Here is a 26,634-nt window from a genome sequence, read left to right on the forward strand (position 1 = left end):
CTAAAAAATGCTTTTTGTGCAGTGCAAAATTAAAAAGTGCACTTTAAATACCTGGGTGATACACTTCTTTAACAAAGAAACTAAGTGCTGAATCTTAAACATTTAATTTACTCAACTGATGAAGATTTAATTATTGCTAAGCAGACAGCTGCTATTAAGATGAAAAATGGAGAAAATGTTCTTGTATTGGATTTTAACATGAAAGAAAACATTTTGAAAAAAGCTGGAAAACTGTAACTGTTGACTTGCATCGTTTTCCTAACTACTTAATAAAATGGTAACAGGTTTCCGGCTTTCTTCAAATGATCTTTGTGTTCAACAGAAGAAAGACATTTATAAATTTTGAAACCACTTGAAGCTGAATACATTTTTACATTTTCATTTTGGGGTGAACTGTCCCTCTAAATAGATCAATTATTAAAATGTAATTGTTTAAAATAACATAGTTAACTGGTGATTTGGTGTAAGATCACATTCATTAACATTGAAAAATAAATAATAAAACTCAAAAGGGCCTGATAGATAATTGCCTTAGGAAGGGAGGGGTTAGTAATGTTGGGATATCTGCTTTCAAGATGAAGCACCATTTAATAACATATAAGATATGATGAATTTCAGACACTTTGCATAATAGCTTATATGATAATGCAAGAATGAGAGAATTAAATATATTAAAATCAAATGAAATATAGGCCCGTAGATAGCCTAGTGAAAAAGGTGAATTTCAGTATAAAGTGGAATGCTTCGCAGTCATTATTTTAATTATTTAGCATTTATTAATTATGTGGTTTAAATATTGCATTTTAGTGACACTTTTTGCACTAATTTGTGCTGGATTAGCTTGTCTTCAGGTATAATATGCATGCTATTTTGATGCATCAAAATATTTACTACACCGCTGTCAAATTGCTTATTAATACTAAAGTATTTCTTTTTATTCATTCATTAATTCATTTTCTTGTCGGCTTAGTCCCTTTATTAATCCGGGGTCGCCACAGCGGAATGAACCGCCAACTTATCCAGCAAGTTTTTATGCAGCGGATGCCTTTCCAGCCGCAACCCATCTCTGAGAAACATCCACACACACATTCATACACACACTCATACACTACGGACAATTTAGCCAACCCAATTCACCTGTACCGCATGTCTTTGGACTGTGGGGGAAACCGGAGCACACGGAGGAAACCCACACGAAGGCAGGGAGAACATGGTATTTTTTTTTACAAATATTTATTTGCTATAGTATAAAAAGTAAAATTGTTGTTTTTAAATTTAAAATATTAAGAAAAAATATTTACAATATTTTAATTAATATTTATGTACAGTCTTTAAATGTATTAGACCATATATCATAATGGAAAACAAGCATCCTAGAAATCTTGATTAAAATGAAAAATTGCACCATCATTTATAAGACAAATAACAAACTCGCCAGCACATTGTTCTTACTTCAGAAGTCATAATTTGGCCATCTGAACACCAAAAAAAAGTCAAACATAATATAATATAATATAATATATACATTAGTAGGCTAATAATAAAATGTTTTGCTATTTTATTTCTGCTTCTCTTGTAAAAATATATATTTGAAAATGTATAGATAAAATGTATAGATTCAATCTATAAAATATAGATTGAATATGGGCTGCTTTTATTTCCTTGCACTTTTTATTGGTCATTTAAAGTTTCAAGAAGGTTTATAATGTGTAAATGTGACTCTCTCTATTTACTATTACAATATAAAAAAAAATATTCGTTTATTTTTTTCATGTGTTAGGTAGACTGCATGTTTTCTTGTACAGCTGGATGTTTCTGGGGAAGGAAATGGTGTGACAGCTTCTCTTTGTTTGGTTTTAAAGGTGACCTTTTATGCAAAAATCTATTTTATAAGGGGTTCAAACAGTTTTATGGCAACAGTCTGTGAATAAAAGCAGCTTCTAATTTTACAAATTAATAAATTTTATTTTTCATAATCACACTTCATAAAAATAGTCTGCAGAAACACTTTGATTGACGTTCTCCTTTTGTACAGAAAGCCCTGCCCATTAGTGATGATTTCTCCCTCATTAGCATAGGACATTGGTCTTGTTGTTGAATCTGCCACTCTGCTGACACATAGGTATTTGTAGCTCCACCCTCTTTTGAAAAGAGAACTTCGTCTCATTTTAATATAAAGAGACAGTCATAAAAATGGCACAATTTGGATTAAAGCCTAAAAGAGGCAATTTCAAATATAAGTTAAATACATGAGCTTTAAAACAATATTTTGAGCTAAAACACTCTAGGGATATCAGACTTATTTTACATCTTATAAAAGGGGGCATAATGGGTTGCCTTTAAAGCTTTCGTTCAAACCACCTGAACCCCCTGGCTATGGGTCTAGACCAGGGGTGGGCAATCTCGGTCCTGGAGGGCCGGTGTCCTGCACAGTTTAGCTCCAACCCTATTCAAACAGACCTCCCTATAGAGTTAAAGGCTGTTTCTCAATATGCGTTCTTCAGTGGTCTTGCGTCCTCGTGTTCTCGTGAAACGTCATCATCAGCTGCCTAAGTTCAGTTCCAATACTCAAGACCGCAAGTACGGAGGACGCGTGAAACTTCCCGGATGTGTTCTTGATATCGAGGATGCACCGATGCAGACTTGAGCACCGAACTCGCTCTGGAAGTCCCAGAAGTCATTGCGACTGGAGGTGGGAAGCGCAGCATTTTATTTAGATTTATTATTAAAGTTTAGAGATATGAACTATTTACCTCAGGAGTTTCTCTAAATGAAACGGTGAAAGTAAACATTAACATGAACATCTTAATAAAGGAATAAACACATTAAGGGTGTTTGTTTGCTGAAATTCGTATTAAAATCTGTTTTATTTATATTGTGCAGAGTATATTTATAATGTTTTTATGCAAAGTATATATTTTGAAAAGGGGAAAAACAATAAATCGTTGTATGGGTGCTGTAATGTTTAAATAATTTACCATTTAAAACACGTGAAGGTCACATGACCATCAGGAAGAACGCAGCATCCCATTTCTCAGAGGACGCGTTCTCTGCCCTCGCCGTCTCCTGAGTTCGTTCTTCCGAGGACACCTGGCAAGACCGCTCTCCACAAGAACACAAGTCCGTTCTCTGCGTTCTTGGAATTGAGAAACAGCCAATGTGATCTTGAAGACACTGATTAGTTTGTTCAGGTGTGTTTGATTAGTGTTGGAACAAAACTCTGCAGGGACACTGGCCCTCGAGGATCAAGTTTGCCCATCCCTGATCTAGACTAGGGGTGTCAAACGTGCAACGCGCAGGCCGGATCAGGCCCGCAAACGTGTTTAATTCGGCCCGCGAGATGATTCTGTAAAATATAAAAATTTTATGTAATTTTTCAATAAAATAAACTGCTGTTCCAATTGTGTCCATTGGATGGGACAATTGCAAACTGTTCATTTCATCCGATCCAGAAGCCTGAATCAGCATCAGTGTGACAGCCTTCTCAGACAGAAAGACCACATCTATGCCCTGCCAAACCACACTAAGGTGTTCTCACAAGAAAAAGTAACTATTGCACATTTAGTCAGTTTAGTGGCTATTTCGTACGAGTTGAAATGTACGATATAAAAAAGGAGGCATGGCATCCAACCACACCCCTAAACCCAACCGTCATTGGTGGATAAGCAAATCGTACTAAATTGTACGAATGAGATCGTATAAATCATATAACTTCAATAAGTTACGAATTGAGATCGTGTTGTCCTCAGGCTCCAGTTTTATGATTTATGTTGATCGTATTAAAACAAAGAAAACAATCTGAAGTTGTCGTTTTTAAGTTATATTTACCATGATTTTACCAGAGTGGCACACTTGGGAATAAATTGTCCTCCATGTGGCCACTGAGTTAAAATGAGTTTGATACCCATGGTCTAGACCAGTGGTCACCAAACCTGTTCCTGGAGGGCTGGTGTCCTGCAGATTTTTTCCAACCCTATTTAAACACACCTGAACAAGCTAATCAAGGTCTTACTGGGTATACTTGAAACATCCAGGCAGATGTGTTGAGGCAAGATGGAGCTAAACCCTGCAGGGACACCGGCCCTCCAGGACCAGGATTGGTGACCCCTGGTCTAGACCAATTTCCATTTTTTAGTACTTTTAACAAACACAATTTGTGCAAACCTTTTCTTTTAAAAATGTCTTGTGCTCCCCACTGTTTATGTTAAGAAAAAAAAATTTTTTCACTTTTTTTTCACAGATTTAGAACTGATAGTGTGATAGAGCCTCTTAATTGCTTACCGCCCTCTTTGATGGTGTTTTCACTGTGACTGTTGGAGTGTTCAGGCAAATTGTGGTGGGAGTGAAAATGTTTTGCTCCAAGACTGTCCACATCTCCGGTAGTATCTGAGCTTCCACGACGTGTTAACTTCCCTGCAACACAACCGCAATATGACAATATTCTAAAACTAATTTTGTACAAGAGCAGGCAAACTAGTGAATGTATAATTTGCACAAGCAGCGACAAGGCAATAAAATGCAATGTACAAAATCTGGAAAAGTTACACAAATTTGGGAACATTTCTAAATCAAAAAAAAAAAAACTTTAAAAACAAATAAGGGTCTAATAGCCAGGACCCCAAAAAGGACATCAAAACAAGATGTGTAGGGGTGAGCCATGAAAAATGGTTTGCACTGAATCGCATCTTAAATAATAATAATAATAATAATAATAAATATAGCTGCAAGCAGCAATTAACGGGGGTCAAGCAGTTTAGCAGGGTGAGGTCATATAGCAGTTAGGACGCCTGTAAGTAGTTTATTTGACAATGAAATTGTGATTACAGTGTTAGAGTTTATAGATTGAGCTAACAAACGTTTGATTAAACACTCCAGAAATGCAACATCAGTTTTTACATAATGACAAATTTCTTATGAACATTTCAAGTGACCGCTTTTATGTCAAAGTGACCAGTATAAGCAGCCCTAAGATAAAATGTGTAGATCGAGTCATGGCACCTTAGACAAAGACACGGCATGTCAAATTTCTAGTTAATCAGATAAATGGTTACTCAGATATAGTGATTTTACAATGTATAGCGCCACCATGTGGCCAATGTCTACGAGTTTCATGCTATGACCTCTGATTAACCTCCTGCATATGTGTAACAAGTTTGGTGTAGATATTTCAATCCATTCATGAGATTTGGCTATTTTAGCTCTTCCCAACAAAAATGACAAAACTATATAACTATATGAACTAATAATTTTGTGTTTTAATAAAAGAATTTAAAAATCTACAGAGTAAAAGGTGTGACAAGCTTTGACAAAATTTAATCTTAAATGCATTAATTGTGTTCAGTTCATGTCAATTTGGGATTCAGAATGCATTACATTACATTACATTCTTTGCTACAGAGCAGTAAAATAAACTATAAACTATAAGTGGTCTGTTACTGCCATCTAGTGGACACAGTTGTGATTTTCTTTACAAATGTTTTAAAACTAGGTGTTTAATTATAGAACCAGTTTTGCCTAGTAGAATTATTACACAGATGTTAACTGTGACCAAATTAGATGTTTAATGCATAACAGTGTTTACATCATGTCAAACTGTGATTCAGAATGATCCTAAATGCAATTTCCCTGACTTTAAACTCAAAAAAATGTAAAACAACAAAGGTATGCAAATGTTATGAACAATAAATAAGTGGTCTTGTGGTGACATCTAGTGGTTAGTAATAGTAGGTGACAGTTAAAAGTCTGTGTTATAGTGGCTAAAATGATAGAATACTGAAAATATGTGTTTTTAAGACATTTAAACATCCAAGATGGGCAAAAAAATTAAATTGTAAATCATTTCAGTGATAGGTTTGTAAATGAAGCACATTTACTGCATTTTTAAGCCATTTTATGATGTTTTTAGAACCATTTCTACTATTATAGCGCCACCTATTGCCCGATCACCACAAAATTTTGCATGTTTATTCGCATTGATATGCCACATGTGCTCATCAATTTCTGTGATGTTTTGGGTTTTTCTTATTGTTTAACAGGCATGTAGGTTCGTGTAGACACGCCCCTTTTGTAAATGAGCCTGTTACAGCTATCTAAAATGGAAAGTTAAACTTTTTTTTGATAATTATTGATCTACTCAGTCCAGAGGTTCATACAACACTGGTTTCGTTGCGATCGAGTTAAAAACCAGAGACTAGTTCGCAAAAGTAGGTTTTGTTTATATTGATGTTTTTTTAATGAACGGTGTGAGTGACAGCAGTGGTTTTAGTCTCAAACTGTTCAGTATAAGCAGACCTATCATATGATATGTAGATTAAGTGTATTTGTGAAATAGTGTTTAAATGAAGCACATTTACTTTATTTTTAAGCCATTTGGCATGTTTTTAAGACTATTTTTGCTATTATAGCGCCACCTATGGTTTGATCTTCACAAAATTTTGCAAGTTTCTTCTCATTGATATGGCACATGTGCTCACCAATTTCTGTGATGTTGTGAGTTTTCCTTATTGGTTTAGAGGCATGTAGGTTCGTGTGGACACGCCCCTTTTGTAAATTAGCCTGTTACAGCTAGCCAAAGTGAAAAGTTCAACTTTTTTTTGATAATTATTGATCTACACAGTCCAGAGATTCTAACAACACTGGTTTCGTTGCGATTGAGTGAAAAACCAGGGACTAGTTCGCAAAAGTAGGTTTTTCCTATATTGATGAATATTTAGCGAACGGTGTAAGTGACAGCAGTGGTTTGAGTGTCAAACTGTTTGGTAGGAGCAGGCCTATCATATGATAAGTATTTTGTGTGGTTTTGCAAAAGGTTGTGTGATACACAACCCATTACACCTTAAAATTGCGTAAAATCGCCCCCTAGTGGCCGATTTCTTTCAAAATTCTTACAGACCTCTAGGTACATAAGTCGAACATGCCCAGCGAGTTTCGTTCCGATCGCTGATCGTTAACCTTGCTAAATGGCTGCACAATTTTAATTGGCTAATGGCGGCCATGTTTTTTTAGATGTGCCATTGTCCTTATAATATGTCATGGCAAACTGGTCAAAGACACTGCATGACAAATTTCAAGCTGATCGGACAAACGGTTGTAAGGTTAGAGTCATTTTATGGTTTTTAAGCTTTATAGCGCCACCATGTGGCCAAAGTCCGCTGTTTTTGCACTGTCACATCAAATTGAGCTTATACATGTGTGTACCAAGTTTGGTGATGATATCTCATTCCTTTCAAAAGTTATAGCTCCAATTAGCATTTAGCTTCAATTAGCATTGAACATTGTTGTGTACTGTTTCGAGTGAGAATAAAAATTTCAACTTTTTTTTGATAATTATTGATATTCAGTGTCCAGAGAACATTCGAGAGCTAGTTTGGTTTAGATTGAGTGAAAAACCTAGGACTAGTTCGCAAAAGTAGGTTTCGGACAAATCGCGATGTAGCGGGAAAACGGTGCGTCGTAGAGCAAAAATTTCTGCCATACACTTTTGTTCAGGTTAACCCAAGGATTGAAAAAATGTAAAGTTTTTGAGTCTACGACAAACGGTGAACGAACAGCGGTCAAAAATGTCCAAAATATTGGTTTTTGGCGCCATAGCGCCACCTATGGTCCGATTTGGCAGATCTTTGGTGAGGATGTAGTGTACCAGAGTACTACAATCTGGCCAAGTTTCAGCTCTCTCGGACTTACGGTTTGGTCTGGGCAATAGTGACTTCGGCAGAATAATAATAATAAATATAGCTGCAAGCAGCAATTAACGGGGGTCAAGCAGTTTAGCAGGGTAAGGTCATATAGCAGTTAGGACGCCTGTAAGTAGTTTATTCGACAACAAAATATACGATTAGAGTGTTAAAGTTTATAGATTGAGCTAACAAATGTTTGATTAAACACTCCAGAGAAGCAACTTCGATTTTTACATATTGACAAATTTTTAATGAACATTTCGAGTGACCGCTTTTATGTCAAAATGACCAGTATAAGCAGCCCTATGATATAATGTGTAGATCGAGTCATGGCACCTTAGACAAAGACACAGCATGTCAAATTTTAAGTTAATCAGATAAATGGTTACTCAGATACAGTGATTTTATAATGTATAGCGCCAGCATGTGGCCAATGTCTATGTGTTTCATCCTATGTGCTTAGACTGACCTCTTGCATATGTGTAACAAGTTTGGTGAAGATATTTTAATTCCTTCATGAGTTATGGCTATTTTAGCTCTTCTTAATAAAAATGACAAAAGAGCAGTGAATAAGCTATTAGTGATCTCCTACTGCCATCTAGTGGCCACAGTGTAATTTATTTATGTGATTACAGCCATTTAGGTGTGCATAAACATATCCCTTCTATGACTAAGCATGTTCTAACTGTATAAAAAGAAAATTTTGTATTTTATTAAAATAATTAAAAATCTACAGAGTAAAAAGTGTGAAAAGCTTTGACTAAATTTGATCTTAAATGGATTAACTGTGTTCATGCCATGTCAGTTTGGGATTCAGAATGCATTACATAACATTACATTACATTCTTTGCTATAGAGCAGTAAAATAAACAATAAGTGGTCTGTTACTGCCATCTAGAAGCCACAGTTGTGATTTTCTTTACATATGTTTTAAAACAAGGTGTTTAATTATAGAACCAGTTTTGCCTATTAGAATTATTATGAAGAGGTTAACTGGGACCAAATTAGATGTTTAATGCATAACAATGTTTGCATCAGGTCAAAATATGATTCAGAATGATCCTAAATGCAATTTCCCTGACTTTAAACTCAAAAAATGTAAAACAGCAAAGGTATGCAAATGTTATGAACAATAAATAAGTGGTCTTGTTGTGACATCTAGTGGTTAGAAATGGTAGGTGACAGTTAAAAGTCTGTGTTATAGTGGCTAAAATGATAGAATATTGAAAATATGTGTTTTTGAGACCTTTAAACATCCAAGATGGACAAAAAAATAACTTATAAATCATTTCAGTGAAAAGTGTGTAAATGAAGTACATTTACTGCATTTTTAAGCCATTTTAGCATGTTTTTAGAACCATTTCCACTAATATAGCGCCACCTATTGCCCAATCTCCACAAAATTTTGCAAGTTTATTCACATTGATATGCCACATCTGCTCACCAATTTCTGTGATGTTTTGGGTTTTCCTTATTGGTTTACAGGCATGTAGGTTCGTGTAGACACGCCCCTTTTGTAAATGAGCCTGTTACAGCTATCTAAAATGGAAAGTTCAACTTTTTTTTGATAATTATTGATCTACTCAGTCCAGAGGTTCATACAACACTGGTTTCGTTGCGATTGAGTTAAAAACCAGGGACTAGTTCGCAAAAGTAGGTTTTGTTTATATTGATGGTTTTTTAATGAACAGTTTGAGTGACAGCAGTGGTTTTAGTGTCAAACTGTTCAGTATGAGCAGACCTGTCATATGATATGTAGATTGAGTGTTTTTTGTGAAATAGTGTGTAAATGAAGCACATTTACTTTATTTTTAAGCGATTTAGCATTATTTAAAGACTATTTTTGCTATTATAGCGCCACCTATGGTTTGATCTTCACAAAATTTTTCAAGTTTCATCTCATTGATATGCCACATGTGCTCACCAATTTCTGTGATGTTTTGAGTTTTCCTTATTGGTTTACAGGCATGTAGGTTCGTGTGGACAAGCCCCTTTTGTAAATTAGCCTGTTACAGCTAGCCAAAGTGAAAAGTTCCACTTTTTTTTGATAATTATTGATCTACACAGTCCAGAGATTCTAACAACACTGGTTTCGTGGCGATTGAGTGAAAAACCAGGGACTAGTTCGCAAAAGTAGGTTTTTCCTATATTGATGAATATTTAACGAACGGTGTAAGTGACAGCAGTGGTTTGAGTGTGAAACTGTTCGGTATGAGCAGGCCTATCATATGATATGTATTTTGTGTGGTTGCGCAAAAGGTTGTGTGATACACAACCCATTACACACTAAAAATACGTAAAATCGCCCCCTAGAGGCCGATTTCTTTCAAAATTCTTACAGACCTCTAGGACCATGAGTCGAACATGCCCAGCGAGTTTCGTTTTGATCACTCATCGTTAACCTTGTTAAATGGCTGCTCAATTTTAATTGGCCAATGGCGGCCATGTTTTTTGAGATATGCCAATGTCCTTATAGTATGTTATGACAACTTGGTCAAAGACACTGCATGCCAAATTTCAAGCTGATCGGACTAACGGCTGTAAGGTTAGAGTACTTTTTATGTTTTTTTAGCTTTATAGCGCCACCATGTGGCCAAAGTCTGCGGGTTTTGCAGTGTCACCTCAAATTGAACTTATGCATGTGTGTACCAAGTTTGGTGATGATATCTCATTTCGTTCAAAAGTTATAGCTCCAATTAGCATTTAGCTTCAATTAGCATTGAACATTGTTGTGCACTGTTTCGCGTGAGAATAAAAATGTCAACTTTTTTTTGATAATTATTGATATTCAGTGTCCAGAGAACATTTGAGAGCTGGTTTGGTTTAGATTGAGTGTAAAACCTAGGACTAGTTCGCAAAAGTAGGTTTCGGACAAATCGCGATGTAGCGGGAAAACGGTGCGTCGTAGAGCAAAAATTTCTGCTATACACTTTTGTTCAGGTAAACCCAAGGATTCAAAAAATGTAAAGTTTTTGAGTCTACGACAAACGGTGAACGTATAGCGGCCAAAAATGTCCAAAAAGTGTTTTTTTGGCGTCATAGCGCCACCTATGGTCTGATTTGGCTGATCTTTGGCCAGAACGTAGTGTACCGGGGTACTACCATCTGGCCAAGTTTCAGCTCTCTCGGCCTTACGGTTTGGTCTGGGCAATAGTGACTTCGGCAGAATAATAATAATAATAATAATAAATATAGCTGCAAGCAGCAATTAACGGGGGTCAAGCGGTTTAGCAGGGTAAGGTCATATAGCAGTTAGGAAGCCTGTAAGTAGTTTATTCGACAATGAAATATACGATTAGAGGGTTAAAGTTTATAGATTAAGCTAACAAATGTTTGATTAAACATTCCAAAAAACTATTTCGGTTTTTTACATATTGGCAAATTTTTAATGAACATTTCGAGTGACCGCTTTTATGTCAAAGTGACCAGTATAAGCAGCCCTATGATATAATGTGTAGATCGAGTCATGGCACCTTAGACAAAGACATGACATGTCAAATTGTAAGTTAATCAGATAAATGGTTACTCAGATACAGTGATTTTACAATGTATAGCGCCATCATGTGGCCATTGTCTACGAGTTTTATGCTATGACCTTAGACTGACCTCTTGCATATGTGTAACAAGTTTGGTGAAGATATTTTAATTCCTTCATGAGTTATGGCTATTTTAGCTCTTCTTAATAAAAATGACAAAAGAGCAGTGAATAAGCTATTAGTGATCTCCTACTGCCATCTAGTGGCCACGGTGTAATTTATTTATGTGATTACAGCCATTTAGGTGTGCATAAACATATCCCTTCTATAATTATGTTCTAACTGTATAAAATGAAAAATTTGTATTTTATTAAAATAATTAAAAGTCTACAGGCTAAAAAGTGTGACAAGCTTTGACTAAATTTGATCTTAAATGCATTAACTGTGTTTATGCCATGTCAGTTTGGGATTCAGAATGCATTACATAACATTACATTACATTCTTTGTTATAGAGCAGTAAAATAAACATCAAGTGCTCTGTTACTGCCATCTAGAAGCCACAGTTGTGATTTTCTTTACATATGTTTTAAAACAAGGTGTTTAATCATAGAACCAGTTTTACCTATTAGAATTATTATGAAGAGGTTAACTGGGACCAACTTAGATGTTTAATGCATAACAGTGTTTACATCAGGTCAAAATGTGATTAAGAATGATCCTAAATGCAATTTTCCTGACTTTAAACTCAAAAAATGTAAAACAACAAAGGTATGCAAATGTTATGAACAATAAATAAGTGGTCTTGTTGTGACATCTAGTGGTTAGAAATGGTAGGTGACAGTTAAAAGTCTGTGTTATAGTGGCTAAAATGATAGAATATTGAAAAAATGTGTTTTTGAGACCTTTAAACATCCAAGATGGACAAAAAAAAAAATAACTTATAAATCATTTCAGTGATAAGTGTGTAAATGAAGCACATTTACTTCATTTTTAAGCCATTTTAGCATGTTTTTAGAACCATTTCCACTATTATAGCGCCACCTATAGCCCAATCTCCACAAGATTTTGCATGTTTATTCACATTGATATGCCACATCTGCTCACCAATTTCTGTGATGTTTTGGGTTTTCCTTATTGGTTTACAGGCATGTAGGTTCGTGTAGACACGCCCCTTTTGTTAATGAGCCTGTTACAGCTATCTAAAATGGAAAGTTCAACTTATTTTTGATAATTATTGATCTACTCAGTCCAGAGGATCATACAACACTGGTTTCGTTGTGATTGAGTTAAAAACCAGGGACTAGTTCGCAAAAGTAGGTTTTGTTTATATTGATGGTTTTTTAATGAACAGTTTGAGTAACAGCAGTGGTTTTAGTCTCAAACTGTTCAGTATGAGCAGACCTATCATATGATATATAGATTGAGTGTTTTTAGTGAAATAGTGTGTAAATGAAGCAAATTTACTTTATTTTTAAGCGATTTAGCATTATTTAAAGACTATTTTTGCTATTATAGCGCCACCTATGGTTTGATCTTCACAAAATTTTGCAAGTTTCTTCACATTGATATGGCACATGTGCTCACCAATTTCTGTGATGTTTTGAGTTTTCCTCATTGGTTTACAGGCATGTAGGTTCGTGTGGATACGCCCCTTTTGTAAATTAGCCTGTTACAGCTAGCCAAAGTGAAAAGTTCAACTTTTTTTTGATAATTATTGATCTACACAGTCCAGAGATTCTAACAACACTGGTTTCGTCGCGACTGAGCTAAAAACCAGGGACTAGTTTGCAAAAGTAGGTTTTTCCTATATTGATGAATATTTAACGAACGGTGTAAATGACAGCAGTGGTTTGAGTGTCAAACTGTTCGGTATGAGCAGGCCTATCATATGATATGTATTTTGTGTGGTTGCGCAAAATGTTGTGTGATACACAACCCATTACACACTAAAAAAACGTAAAATCGCCCCCTAGTGGCCGATTTCTTTCAAAATTCTTACAGACCTCAAGGACCGTGAGTCGAACATGCCCAGCGAGTTTCGTTTCGATCACTCATCGTTAACCTTGTTAAATGGCTGCTCAATTTTTATTGGCTAATGGCGGCCATGTTTTTTGAGATATGCCAATGTCCTTATAGTATGTTATGACAACTTGGTCAAAGACACTGCATGCCAAATTTCAAGCTGATTGGAGTAATGGTTGTAAGGTTAGAGTAATTTTTATGTTTTTTAAACTTTATAGCGCCACCATGTGGCCAAAGTCCACAGGTTTTGCACTGTTACATTAAATTAAGCTTACACATATGTGTACCAAGTTTTGTGATGATATCTCATTCCTTTCAAAAGTTATAGCTACAATTAGCAATTAGCTTCAATTAGCATCGAACATTGTTGTGTACTGTTTCGTGCGAGAATAAAAATTTCAACTTTTTTTTGATAATTATTGATATTTAGTGTCCAGAGAACATTTCAGAGCTGGTTTGGTTCAGATTGGGCAAAAAACCTAGGACTAGTTCGCAAAAGTAGGTTTCGGACAAATCGCGATGTAGCGGGAAAACGGTCCACCGTAGAGAAAATCTGGGTCACTCCACTTTTGTTCGGGCTGACCCAAGGATTCCAAATATGTAATTTTTTTGAGTCTACGACAAACGGTGTACAAATGGCGGCCAAAATATTGGGTTTTGGCGCAATAGCGCCACCTATGGGCCGATTTGGCTGATCTTCGGTGAGAATGTAGTGTACCGGAGTACTACCATCTGACCAAGTTTCAGCTCTCTCGGACTTACGGTTTGGCCTGGGCAATAGTGACTTCGGCAGAATAATAATAATAAATATAGCTGCAAGCAGCAATTAACGGGGGTCAAGCAGTTTAGCAGGGTAAGGTCATATAGCAGTTAGGACGCCTGTAAGTAGTTTATTCGAAAACGAAATATACAATTAGAGTGTTAAAGTTTATAGATTGAGCTAACAAACGTTTGATTAAACACTCCAGAGAAGCAACTTTGATTTTTACATATTGACAAATTTTTAATGAACATTTCGAGTGACTGATTTTATGTCAAAGTGACCAGTATAAGCAGCCCTATGATATAATGTGTAGATCGAGTCATGGCACCTTAGACAAAGACACGACATGTCAAATTTTAAGTTAATCAGATAAATGGTTACTCAGATACAGTGATTTTACAATGTATAGCGCCACCATGTGGCCAATGTCTACGAGTTTTATGCTATGACCTTAGACTGACCTTTTGCATATGTGTAACAAGTTTGGTGAAGATATTTTAATTCCTTCATGAGTTATGGCTATTTTAGCTCTTCTTAATAAAAATGACAAAAGAGCAGTGAATAAGCTATTGGTGATCTCCTACTGCCATCTAGTGGCCACAGTGTAATTTATTTATGTGATTACAGCCATTTAGGTGTGCATAAACATATCCCTTCTATAATTGAGCATGTTCTAACTATATTAAATGAAAAATTTGTATTTTATTAAAATAATTAAAAATCTACAGAGTAAAAAGTGTGAAAAGCTTTAACTAAATTTGATCTTAAATGCATTAACTGTGTTCATGCCATGTCAGTTTGGGATTCAGAATGCATTACACAACATTACATTACATTCTTTGCTATAGAGCAGTAAAATAAACAATAAGTGGTCTGTTACTGCCATCTAGAAGCCACAGTTGTGATTTTCTTTACACATGTTTTAAAACAAGGTGTTTAATTATAGAACCAGTTTTACCTATTAGAACTATTATGAAGAGGTTAACTGGGACCAAATTAGTTGTTTAATGCATAACAGTGTTTACATCAGGTCAAAATATGATTCAGAATGATCCTAAATGCAATTTCCCTGACTTTAAACTCAAAAAATGTAAAACAACAAAGGTATGCAAATGTTTTGAACAATAAATAAGTGGTCTTGTTGTGACATCTAGTGGTTAGAAATGGTAGGTGACAGTTAAAAGTCTGTGTTATAGTGGCTAAAATGATAGAATATTGAAATTATGTGTTTTTGAGACCTTTAAACATCCAAGATGGACAAAAACAATAAGTTATAAATCATTTCAGTGATAAGTGTGTAAATGAAGCACATTTACTTCATTTTTAAGCCATTTTAGCATGTTTTTAGAACCATTTCCACTATTATAGCGCCACCTATTGCCCAATCTCCACAAGATTTTGCATGTTTATTCACATTGATATGCCACATCTGCTCACCAATTTCTGTGATGTTTTGGGTTTTCCTTATTGGTTTACAGGCATGTAGGTTCGTGTAGACACGCCCCTTTTGTAAATGAGCCAGTTACAGCTATCTAAAATGGAAAGTTCAACTTTTTTTTGATAATTATTGATCTACTCAGTCCAGAGGTTCATACAACACTGGTTTCGTTGCGATTGAGTTAAAAACCAGGGACTAGTTCGCAAAAGTAGGTTTTGTTTATATTGATGTTTTTTTAATGAACAGTTTGAGTAACAGCAGTGGTTTTAGTGTCAAACTGTTCAGTATGAGCAGACCTATCATATGATATGTAGATTAAGTGTTTTTTGTGAAATAGTGTTTAAGTGAAGCAAATTTACTTTATTTTTAAGCGATTTAGCATTATTTAAAGACTATTTTTGCTATTATAGCGCCACCTATGGTTTGATCTTCACAAAATTTTGCAAGTTTCATCTCGTTGATATGCCACATGTGCTCTCCAATTTCTGTGATGTTTTGAGCTTTCCTTATTGGTTTACAGGCATGTAGGTTCGTGTGGACAAGCCCCTTTTGTAAATTAGCCTGTTACAGCTAGCCAAAATGAAAAGTTCAACTTTTTTTTGATAATTATTGATCTACAAAGTCCAGAGATTCCAACAACACTGGTTTCGTCGCGATTGAGTGAAAAACCAGGTACTAGTTCGCAAAAGTAGGTTTTTCCTATATTGATGAATATTTAACGAACGGTGTGAGTGACAGCAGTGGTTTGAGTGTCAAACTGTTCGGTATGAGCAGGCCTATCATACGATATGTATTTTGTGTGGTTGCGCAAAAGGTTGTGTGATACACAACTCATTACACACTAAAAATACGTAAAATCGCCCCCTAGTGGCCGATTTCTTTCAAAAATTTTACAGATCTCTAGGACCGTGAGTTGAACATGCCCAGTGAGTTTCGTTTTGATCACTCATCGTTAACCTTGTTAAATGGCTGCTTAATTTTTATTGGCTAATGGCGGCCATGTTTTTTGAGATATACTAATGTCCTTATAGTATGTTATGACAACTTGGTCAAAGACACTGCATGCCAAATTTCAAGTTGATTGAAGTAATGGTTGTAAGGTTAGAGTAATTTTTATGTTTTTTAAACTTTATAGCGCCACCATGCGGCCAAAGTCCACGGGTTTTGCACTGTCACATCAAATTCAGCTTACACATATGTGTACCAAGATTGGTGATGATATCTCATTCCTTTCAAAAGTTATAGCTACAATTAGCAATTAGCTTCAATTAGCATCAAACATTGTTGTGTACTGTTTCGTGCGAGAAAAAAAAATTCAACTTTTTTTTGATAATTATTGATATTCAGTGTCCAGAGAACATTTCAGAGCTGGTTTGGTTCAGATTAGGCAAAAAACCTAGGACTAGTTCGCAAAAGTAGGTTTCGGACAAATCGCGATGTAGCGGGAAAACGGTCCACCGTAGAGCAAATCTGGATCACTCCACTTTTGTTCGGGCTGACCCAAGGATTCCAAATATACAATTTTTTTGAGTCTACGACAAACGGTGTACAAATGGCGGCCAAATTATGGGGTTTTGGCGCAATAGCGCCACCTATGGGCCGATTTGGCTGATCTTCGGTGAGAATGTAGTGTACCGGAGTACTACCATCTGGCCAAGTTTCAGCTCTCTCGGACTTACGGTTTGGTCTGGGCAATAGTGACTTCGGCAGAATAATAATAATAAAAATCCTTACAAATACAATAGGGTTTCAGCGCTTCGCGCTTGACCCCCTAAAAATCCTTACAAATACAATAGGGTTTCAGCGCTTCGCGCTTGACCCCCTAAATATAGCCGCAAGCGGCGATTGACGGGGGTCAAGCAGTTTAGCAGGGTAAGGTTATATAGCAGTCAGGAAGCCTGTGAATTTACAATGTATAGCGCCACCATGTGGCCAATGTCTAAGAGTTTCATGCTATGGCCAATTACTTTACATTCTTTTCTAAAGAGCAGTAAAATAAACTATAAACTATCAGTGGTGTGTTACTGCCATCTAGTAGACACAGTTGTGATTTTCTTTACATATGTTTTAAAACAAGATATTTCAATCCATTCATGAGTTATGGCTATTTTAGCTCTTCCCAACAAAAATGACAAAACTATATAACTACATAAACTAATAATTTTGTGTTTTATTAAAAGAATTTAAAAATCTACAGAGTAAAAGGTGTGACAAGCTTTGACAAAATTTAATCTTAAATGCATTAACTGTGTTCAGTTCATGTAAATTTGGGATTCAGAATGCATTATATTACATCACATTCTTTGCTACAGAGCAGTAAAATAAACTATAAACTATAAGTGGTCTTTTACTGCCATCTAGAAGCCACAATTGTAATTTTCTTTACAAATGTTTTAAAACTAGGTGTTTAATTATAGAACCAGTTTTGCCTAGAATTATTACACAGAGGTTAACTGTGACCAAATTAGATGTTTAATACATAACAGTGTTTATATCAGGTCAAAATGTGATTCAGAATGATCCTAAATGCAATTTCCCTGACTTTAAACTCAAAAAAATGTAAAACAACAAAGGTATGCAAATGTTATAAACAATAAATAAGTGGTCTTGTTGTGACATCTAGTGGTTAGAAATAGTAGGTGACAGTTAAAAGTCTGTGTTATAGTGGCTAAAATGATAGAATACTGAAAATATGTGTTTATGAGACCTTTAAACATCTAAGATGGGCAAAAAACAAACAAACTTGTAAATCATTTCAGTGATAGGTGTGTAAATGAAGCACTTTTTCTGCAGTTTTAAGCCATTTTATGATGTTTTTAGAACCATTTCTACTATTATAGCGCCACCTATTGCCCAATCTCCACAAAATTTTGCATGTTTATTCGCATTGATATGCGACATGTGCTCACCAATTTTTGTGATGTTTTGCCTCTTCCTTATTGGTTTACAGGCATGTAGGTTCGTGTAGACACGCCCCTTTTGTAAATGAGCCTGTTACAGCTAGCCAAAGTGAAAAGTTCAACTTTTTTTTGATAATTATTGATCTACTCAGTCCAGAGATTCTAACAACACTGGTTTCGTTGCGATTGAGTGAAAAACCAGGGACTAGTTTGCAAAAGTAGGTTTTGTTTATATTGATGTTTTTTAAATGAACGGTTTGAGTAACAGCAGTGGTTTTAGTGTCAAACTGTTCAGTATGAGCAGACCTGTCATATGATATGTAGAATAAGTGTATTTGTGAAATATTGTTTAAATGAAGCACATTTACTTTATTTTTAAGCCATTTGGCATGTTTTTAAGACTATTTTTGCTATTATAGCGCCACCTATGGTTTCATCTTCACAAAATTTTGCAAGTTTCATCTCGTTGATATGCCACATGTGCTCACCAATTTCTGTGATGTTTTGGGCTTTCCTTATTGGTTTACAGGCATGTAAGTTCGTGTGGACACGCCCCTTTGGTAAATTAGCCTGTTACAGCTAGCCAAAGTAAAAAGTTCAACTTTTTTTTGATAATTATTGATCTACACAGTCCAGAGATTCCAACAACACTGGTTTCGTCGCGATTGAACTAAAAACCAGGGACTAGTTCGCAAAAGTAGGTTTTGTCTATATTGATGCATATTTAACGAACGGTGCGACTGACAGCAGTGGTTTTAGTGTCAAACTGTTCGGTATGAGCAGGCCTATCATATGACATGTATTTTGTGTGGTTTTGCAAAAGGTTGTGTGATACACAACCCATTACATCTTAAAATTGCGTAAAATCGCCCCCTAGTGGCCGATTTATTTCAAAATTCTGACAGATCTCTAGGTCCATAAGTCGAACATACCCAGCGAGTTTCGTTCCGATTGCTCATCGTTAACCTTGCTAAATGGCTGCACAATTTTAATTGGCTAATGGCGGCCATGTTTTTTGAGATGTGTCATTGTCCTTATAATATGTCATGGCAAACTGGTCAAAGACACTGCATGCCAAATTTCAAGCTGATCGGACTAACGGTTGTAAGGTTAGGATCATTTTATGGTTTTTAAGCTTTATAGCGCCACCATGTGGCTAAAGTCCGCTGTTTTTGCACTGTCACATCAAATTGAGCTTATGCATGTGTGTACCAAGTTTGGTGATGATATCTCATTCCGTTCAAAAGTTATAGCTCCAATTAGCATTTAGCTTCAATTAGCATCGAACATTGTTGTGCACTGTTTCGAGTGAGAATAAAAATGTCAACTTTTTTTTGATAATTATTGATATTCAGTGTCCAGAGAACATTTGAGAGCTGGTTTGGTTTAGATTGAGTGAAAAACCTAGGACTAGTTCGTAAAAGTAGGTTTCGGATAAATCTCGATGTAGCGCGAAAACGGTGCGTCGTAGAGCAAAAATTTCTGCTATACACTTTTGTTCAGGTTAACCCAAGGATTCAAAAAATGTAAAGTTTTTGAGTCTACGACAAACGGTGAACGATAAGCGGCCAAAAATGTCCAAAAAGTGTTTTTTTGGCGCCATAGCGCCACCTATGGTCTGATTTGGCTGATCTTTGGCCAGAACGTAGTGTACCGGGGTACTACCATCTGGCCAAGTTTCAGCTCTCTCGGCCTTACGGTTTGGTCTGGGCAATAGTGACTTCGGCAGAATAATAATAATAATAATAATAAATATAGCTGCAAGCAGCAATTAACGGGGGTCAAGCAGTTTAGCAGGGTAAGGTCATATAGCAGTCAGGACGCCTGTAAGTAGTTTATTCGACAACGAAATATACGATTACAGTGTTAGAGTTTATAGATTGAGCTAACAAATATTTGATTAAACACTCCAGAGAAGCAACTTCGATTTTTACATATTGACAAATTTTTAATGAACATTTCGAGTGACCGCTTTTATGTCAAAGTGACCAGTATAAGCAGCCCTATGATATAATGTGTAGATCGAGTCATGGCACCTTAGACAAAGACACGACATGTCAAATTTTAAGTTAATCAGATAAATGGTTACACAGATACAGTGATTTTACAATGTATAGCGCCATCATGTGGCCAATGTCTACGAGTTTTATGCTATGACCTTAGACTGACCTCTTGCATATGTGTAACAAGTTTGGTGAAGATATTTTAATGCATTCATGAGTTATGGCTATTTTAGCTCTTCTTAATAAAAATGACAAAAGAGCAGTGAATAAGCTATTAGTGATCTCCTACTGCCATCTAGTGGCCACGGTATAATTTATTTATGTGATTACAGCCATTTAGGTGTGCATAAACATATCCCTTCTATAATTGAGCATGTTCTAACTGTAAAAAATGAAAAATTTGTATTTTATTAAAATAATTAAAAATCTACAGAGTAAAAAGTGTGAAAGGCTTTAACTAAATTTGATCTTAAATGGATTTATTGTGTTCATGCCATGTCAGTTTGGGATTCAGAATGCATTACATTACATTACATTCTTTGCTATAGAGCAGTAAAATAAACAATAAGTGGTCTGTTACTGCCATCTAGAAGCCACAGTTGTGATTTTCTTTACATGTTTTAAAACAATGTGTTTAATCATAGAACCAGTTTTACCTATTAGAATTATTATGAATAGGTTAACTGGGACCAAATTAGATGTTTAATGCATAACAGTGTTTACATCAGGTCAAAATGTGATTCAGAATGATCCTAAATGCAATTTCCCTGACTTTAAACTCAAAAAACAAAGGTATGCAAATGTTTTGAACAATAAATAAGTGGACTTGTTGTGACATCTAGTGGTTAGAAATGGTAGGTGACAGTTAAAAGTCTGTGTTATAGTGGCTAAAATGATAGAATATTGAAAATGTGTTTTTGAAACCTTTAAACATCCAAGATGGACAAAAAAAAAAAAAACTTATAAATCATTTCAGTGATAAGTGTGTAAATGAAGCACATTTACTTCATTTTTAAGCCATTTTAGCATGTTTTTAGAACCATTTCCATTATTATAGCGCCACCTATTGCCCAATCTCCACAAGATTTTGCATGTTTATTCACATTGATATGAGACATCTGCTCACCAATTTCTGTGATGTTTTGGGTTTTCCTTATTGGTTTACAGGCATGTAGGTTCGTGTAGACACGCCCCTTTTGTTAATGAGCCAGTTACAGCTATCTAAAATGGAAAGTTCAACTTTCTTTTGATAATTATTGATCTACTCAGTCCAGAGGTTCATACAACACTGGTTTCGTTGCGATTGAGTTAAAAACCAGGGACTAGTTTGCAAAAGTAAGTTTTGTTTATATTGATGGTTTTTTAATGAACAGTTTGAGTGACAGCAGTGGTTTTAGTGTCAAACTGTTCAGTATGAGCAGACCTATCATATGATATGTAGATTAAGCGTTTTTTGTGAAATAGTATGTAAATGAAGCAAATTTACTTTATTTTTAAGCGATTTAGCATTTTTTAAAGACTATTTTTGCTATTATAGCGCCACCTATGGTTTGATCTTTACAAAATTTTGCAAGTTTCATCTCGTTGATATGCCACATGTGTTCACCAATTTCTGTGATGTTTTGAGCTTTCCTTATTGGTTTACAGGCATGTAGGTTCGTGTGGACAAGCCCCTTTTGTAAATTAGCCTGTTACAGCTAGCCAAAGTGAAAAGTTCAACTTTTTTTTGATAATTATTGATCTACAAAGTCCAGAGATTCCAACAACACTGGTTTCGTCGCGATTGAGTGAAAAACCAGGGACTAGTTCGCAAAAGTAGGTTTTTCCTATATTGATGAATATTTAACGAACGGTGTGAGTGACAGCAGTGGTTTGAGTGTCAAACTGTTCGGGATGAGCAGGCCTATCATATGATATGTATTTTGTGTGGTTGCGCAAAAGGTTGTGTGATACACAACCCATTACACACTAAAAATACGTAAAATCGCCCCCTAGTGGCCGATTTCTTTCAAAATTCTTACAGACCTCTAGGACCATGAGTCGAACATGCCCAGCGAGTTTTGTTTTGATCACTCATCGTTAACCTTGTTAAATGGCTGCTCAATTTTCATTGGCCAATGGCGGCCATGTTTTTTGAGATATGCCAATGTCCTTATAGTATGTTATGACAACTTGGTCAAAGACACTGCATGCCAAATTTCAAGCTGATTGGACAAATGGCTGTAAGGTTAGAGTCATTTTTATGTTTTTTTAGCTTTATAGCGCCACCATGTGGCCAAAGTCTGCGGGTTTTGCAGTGTCACCTCAAATTGAGCTTATAGATATGTGTACCAAGTTTAGTGATGACATGTCATTTCGTTCAAAAGTTATAGCTCCAATTAGCATTTAGCTTCAATTAGCATCGAACATTGTTGTGTACCGTTTCGAGTGAGAATAAAAATGTCAACTTTTTTTTGATAATTATTGATATTCAGTGTCCAGAGAACATTTGAGAGCTGGTTTGGTTTAGATTGAGTGAAAAACCTAGGACTAGTTCGCAAAAGTAGGTTTCGGACAAATCGCGATGTAGCGGGAAAACGGTGCGTCGTAGAGCAAAAAGTTCAGCTGTGCACTTTTGTTGGGGCTAACCCAAGGATTAGAAAAATGTAAAGTTTTTGAGTCTACGACAAACGGTGAACGTATAGCGGGCAAAAATGTCCAAAAAGTGGGTTTTTGGCGCCATAGCGCCACCTATGGTCCGATTTGGCTGATCTTTGGTGAGAATGTAGTGTACCGGGGTACTACGATCTGGCCAAGTTTCAGCTCTCTCGGCCTTACGGTTTGGTCTGGGCAATAGTGACTTCGGCAGAATAATAATAATAATAATAATAATAATAATAATAATAATAAAAATCTTAACAAAAACAATAGGGTTTCAGCGCTTCGCGCTTGACCCCCTAAATATAGCTGCAAGCAGCAATTAACGGGGGTCAAGCAGTTTAGCAGGATAAGGTCATATAGCAGTTAGGACGCCTGTAAGTAGTTTATTCGACAACGACCTATACGATTAGAGCGTTAGAGTTTATAGATTGAGCTAACAAATGTTTGATTAAACACTCCAGAGAAGCAACTTCGATTTTTACATATTGACAAATTTTTAATGAACATTTCGAGTGACCGCTTTTATGTCAAAGTGACCAGTATAAGCAGCCCTATGATATAATGTGTAGATCGAGTCATGGCACCTTAGACAAAGACACGGCATGTCAAATTTTTAGATAATCAGATAAATGGTTACTCAGATACAGTGATTTTACAATGTATAGCGCCATCATGTGGCCAATGTCTACGAATTTCATGCTATGACCTCTGATTAACCTCTTGCATATGTGTACCAAGTTTGATGTAGATATTTCAATCTATTCATGAGTTATGGCTATTTTAGCTCTTCCCAACAAAAATGACAAAACTATATAACTACATAAACTAATAATTTTGTGTTTTATTAAAAGAATTTAAAAATCTACAGAGTAAAAGATGTGACAAGCTTTGACAAAATTTAATCTTAAATACATTAACTGTGTTCAGTTCATGTAAATTTGGGATTCAGAATGCATTATATTACATCACATTCTTTGCTACAGAGCAGTAAAATAAACTATAAACTATAAGTGGTCTTTTACTGCCATCTAGTGGCCACAATTGTGATTTTCTTTACAAATGTTTTAAAACTAGGTGTTTAATTATAGAACCAGTTTTGCCTATTAGAATTATTACACAGAGGTTAACTGTGACCAAATTAGATGTTTAATACATAACAGTGTTTATATCAGGTCAAAATGTGATTCAGAATGATCCTAAATGCAATTTCCCTGACTTTAAACTCAAAAAAATGTAAAACAACAAAGGTATACAAATGTTATAAACAATAAATAAGTGGTCTTGTTGTGACATCTAGTGGTTAGAAATGGTAGGTGACAGTTAAAAGTCTGTGTTATAGTGGCTAAAATGATAGAATATTGAAAATATGTGTTTTTGAGACCTTTAAACATCGAAGATGGGCAAAAAACAAACAAACTTGTAAATCATTTCAGTGATAGGTGTGTAAATGAAGCACTTTTTCTGCAGTTTTAAGCCATTTTATGATGTTTTTAGAACCATTTCTACTACTATAGCGCCACCTATTGCCCAATCTCCACAAAATTTTGCATGTTTATTCGCATTGATATGCGACATGTGCTCACCAATTTTTGTGATGTTTTGCCTCTTCCTTATTGGTTTACAGGCATGTAGGTTCGTGTAGACACGCCCCTTTTGTAAATGAGCCTGTTACAGCTAGCCAAAGTGAAAAGTTCCACTTTTTTTTTGATAATTATTGATCTAGATAGTCCAGAGATTCTAACAACACTGGTTTCGTTGCGATTGAGTGAAAAACCAGGGACTAGTTTGCAAAAGTAGGTTTTGTTTGTATTGATGGTTTTTTAATAAACAGTTTGAGTAACAGCAGTGGTTTTAGTGTCAAACTGTTCAGTATGAGCAGACCTGTCATATGATATGTAGAATAAGTGTATTTGTGAAATAGTGTTTAAATGAAGCACATTTACTTTATTTTTAAGCCATTTGGCATGTTTTTAAGACTATTTTTGCTATTATAGCGCCACCTATGGTTTCATCTTCACAAAATTTTGCAAGTTTCATCTCGTTGATATGCCACATGTGCTCACCAATTTCTGTGGTGTTTTGAGTTTTCCTTATTGGTTTACAGGCATGTAAGTTCGTGTGGACACGCCCCTTTGGTAAATTAGCCTGTTACAGCTAGCCAAAGTAAAAAGTTCAACTTTTTTTTGATAATTATTGATCTACACAGTCCAGAGATTCTAACAACACTGGTTTCGTCGCGATTGAACTAAAAACCAGGGACTAGTTCGCAAAAGTAGGTTTTGTCTATATTGATGCATATTTAACGAACGGTGCGACTGACAGCAGTGGTTTTAGTGTCAAACTGTTCGGTATGAGCAGGCCTATCATATGACATGTATTTTGTGTGGTTTTGCAAAAGGTTGTGTGATACACAACCCATTACACCTTAAAATTGCGTAAAATCGCCCCCTAGTGGCCGATTTCTTTCAAAATTCTGACAGATCTCTAGGTCCATAAGTCGAACATACCCAGCGAGTTTCGTTCCGATTGCTCATCGTTAACCTTGCTAAATGGCTGCACAATTTTAATTGGCTAATGGCGGCCATGTTTTTTTAGATGTGTCATTGTCCTTATAATATGTCATGGCAAACTGGTCAAAGACACTGCATGCCAAATTTCAAGCTGATCGGACTAACGGTTGTAAGGTTAGGGTTATTTTATGGTTTTTAAGCTTTATAGCGCCACCATGTGGCTAAAGTCCGCTGTTTTTGCACTGTCACATCAAATTGAGCTTATGCATGTGTGTACCAAGTTTGGTGATGATATCTCATTCCGTTCAAAAGTTATAGCTCCAATTAGCATTTAGCTTCAATTAGCATCGAACATTGTTGTGCACTGTTTCGAGTGAGAATAAAAATGTCAACTTTTTTTTGATAATTATTGATATTCAGTGTCCAGAGAACATTTGAGAGCTGGTTTGGTTTAGATTGAGTGAAAAACCTAGGACTAGTTCGTAAAAGTAGGTTTCGGATAAATCGCGATGTAGCGCGAAAACGGTGCGTCGTAGAGCAAAAATTTCTGCTATACACTTTTGTTCAGGTTAACCCAAGGATTCAAAAAATGTAAAGTTTTTGAGTCTACGACAAACGGAGAACGATAAGCGGCCAAAAATGTCAAAAAAGTGTTTTTTTGGCGCCATAGCGCCACCTATGGTCTGATTTGGCTGATCTTTGGCCAGAACGTAGTGTACCGGGGTACTACCATCTGGCCAAGTTTCAGCTCTCTCGGCCTTACGGTTTGGTCTGGGCAATAGTGACTTCGGCAGAATAATAATAATAATAATAATAAATATAGCTGCAAGCAGCAATTAACGGGGGTCAAGCAGTTTAGCAGGATACGGTTATATAGCAGTTAGGACGCCTGTAAGTAGTTTATTCGACAATGAAATATACGATAAGAGTGTTGGAGTTTATAGATTGAGCTAACAAACGTTTGATCAAACACTCCAGAAATGCAACATCAGTTTTTACATATTGACAAATTTTTAATGAACATTTCGAGTGACCGCTTTTATGTCAAAGTGACCAGTATAAGCAGCCCTATGATATAATGTGTAGATCAAGTCATGGCACCTTAGACAGAGACACGACATGTCAAATTTCTAGTTAATCAATAAACGGTTACTCAGATACAGTGATTTTACAATGTATAGCGCCATCATGTGGCCAATGTCTAC

The 26,634-nt window shown here is 35.8% G+C and overlaps 1 protein-coding gene across 25 annotated transcripts in view; it reads right to left on the reverse strand.

Moving 5' to 3' along the window:
• unc80 (unc-80 homolog (C. elegans)) overlaps positions 1-26,634 on the reverse strand; it is a 162,836-nt gene that overhangs the window by 100,860 nt on the left and 35,342 nt on the right. For all 25 annotated transcript variants that reach the window (XM_073953838.1, XM_073953836.1, XM_068221936.2 and 22 more), the window contains exon 11: positions 4,282-4,413. In XM_073953838.1, the coding sequence (XP_073809939.1) occupies positions 4,282-4,413 (132 nt within the window). The remainder of the gene's footprint in view (positions 1-4,281; positions 4,414-26,634) is intronic.

Source organism: Danio rerio, chromosome 6, assembly GCF_049306965.1.
Source record: "Danio rerio strain Tuebingen ecotype United States chromosome 6, GRCz12tu, whole genome shotgun sequence".
Classification (NCBI taxonomy): domain Eukaryota; kingdom Metazoa; phylum Chordata; class Actinopteri; order Cypriniformes; family Danionidae; genus Danio; species Danio rerio.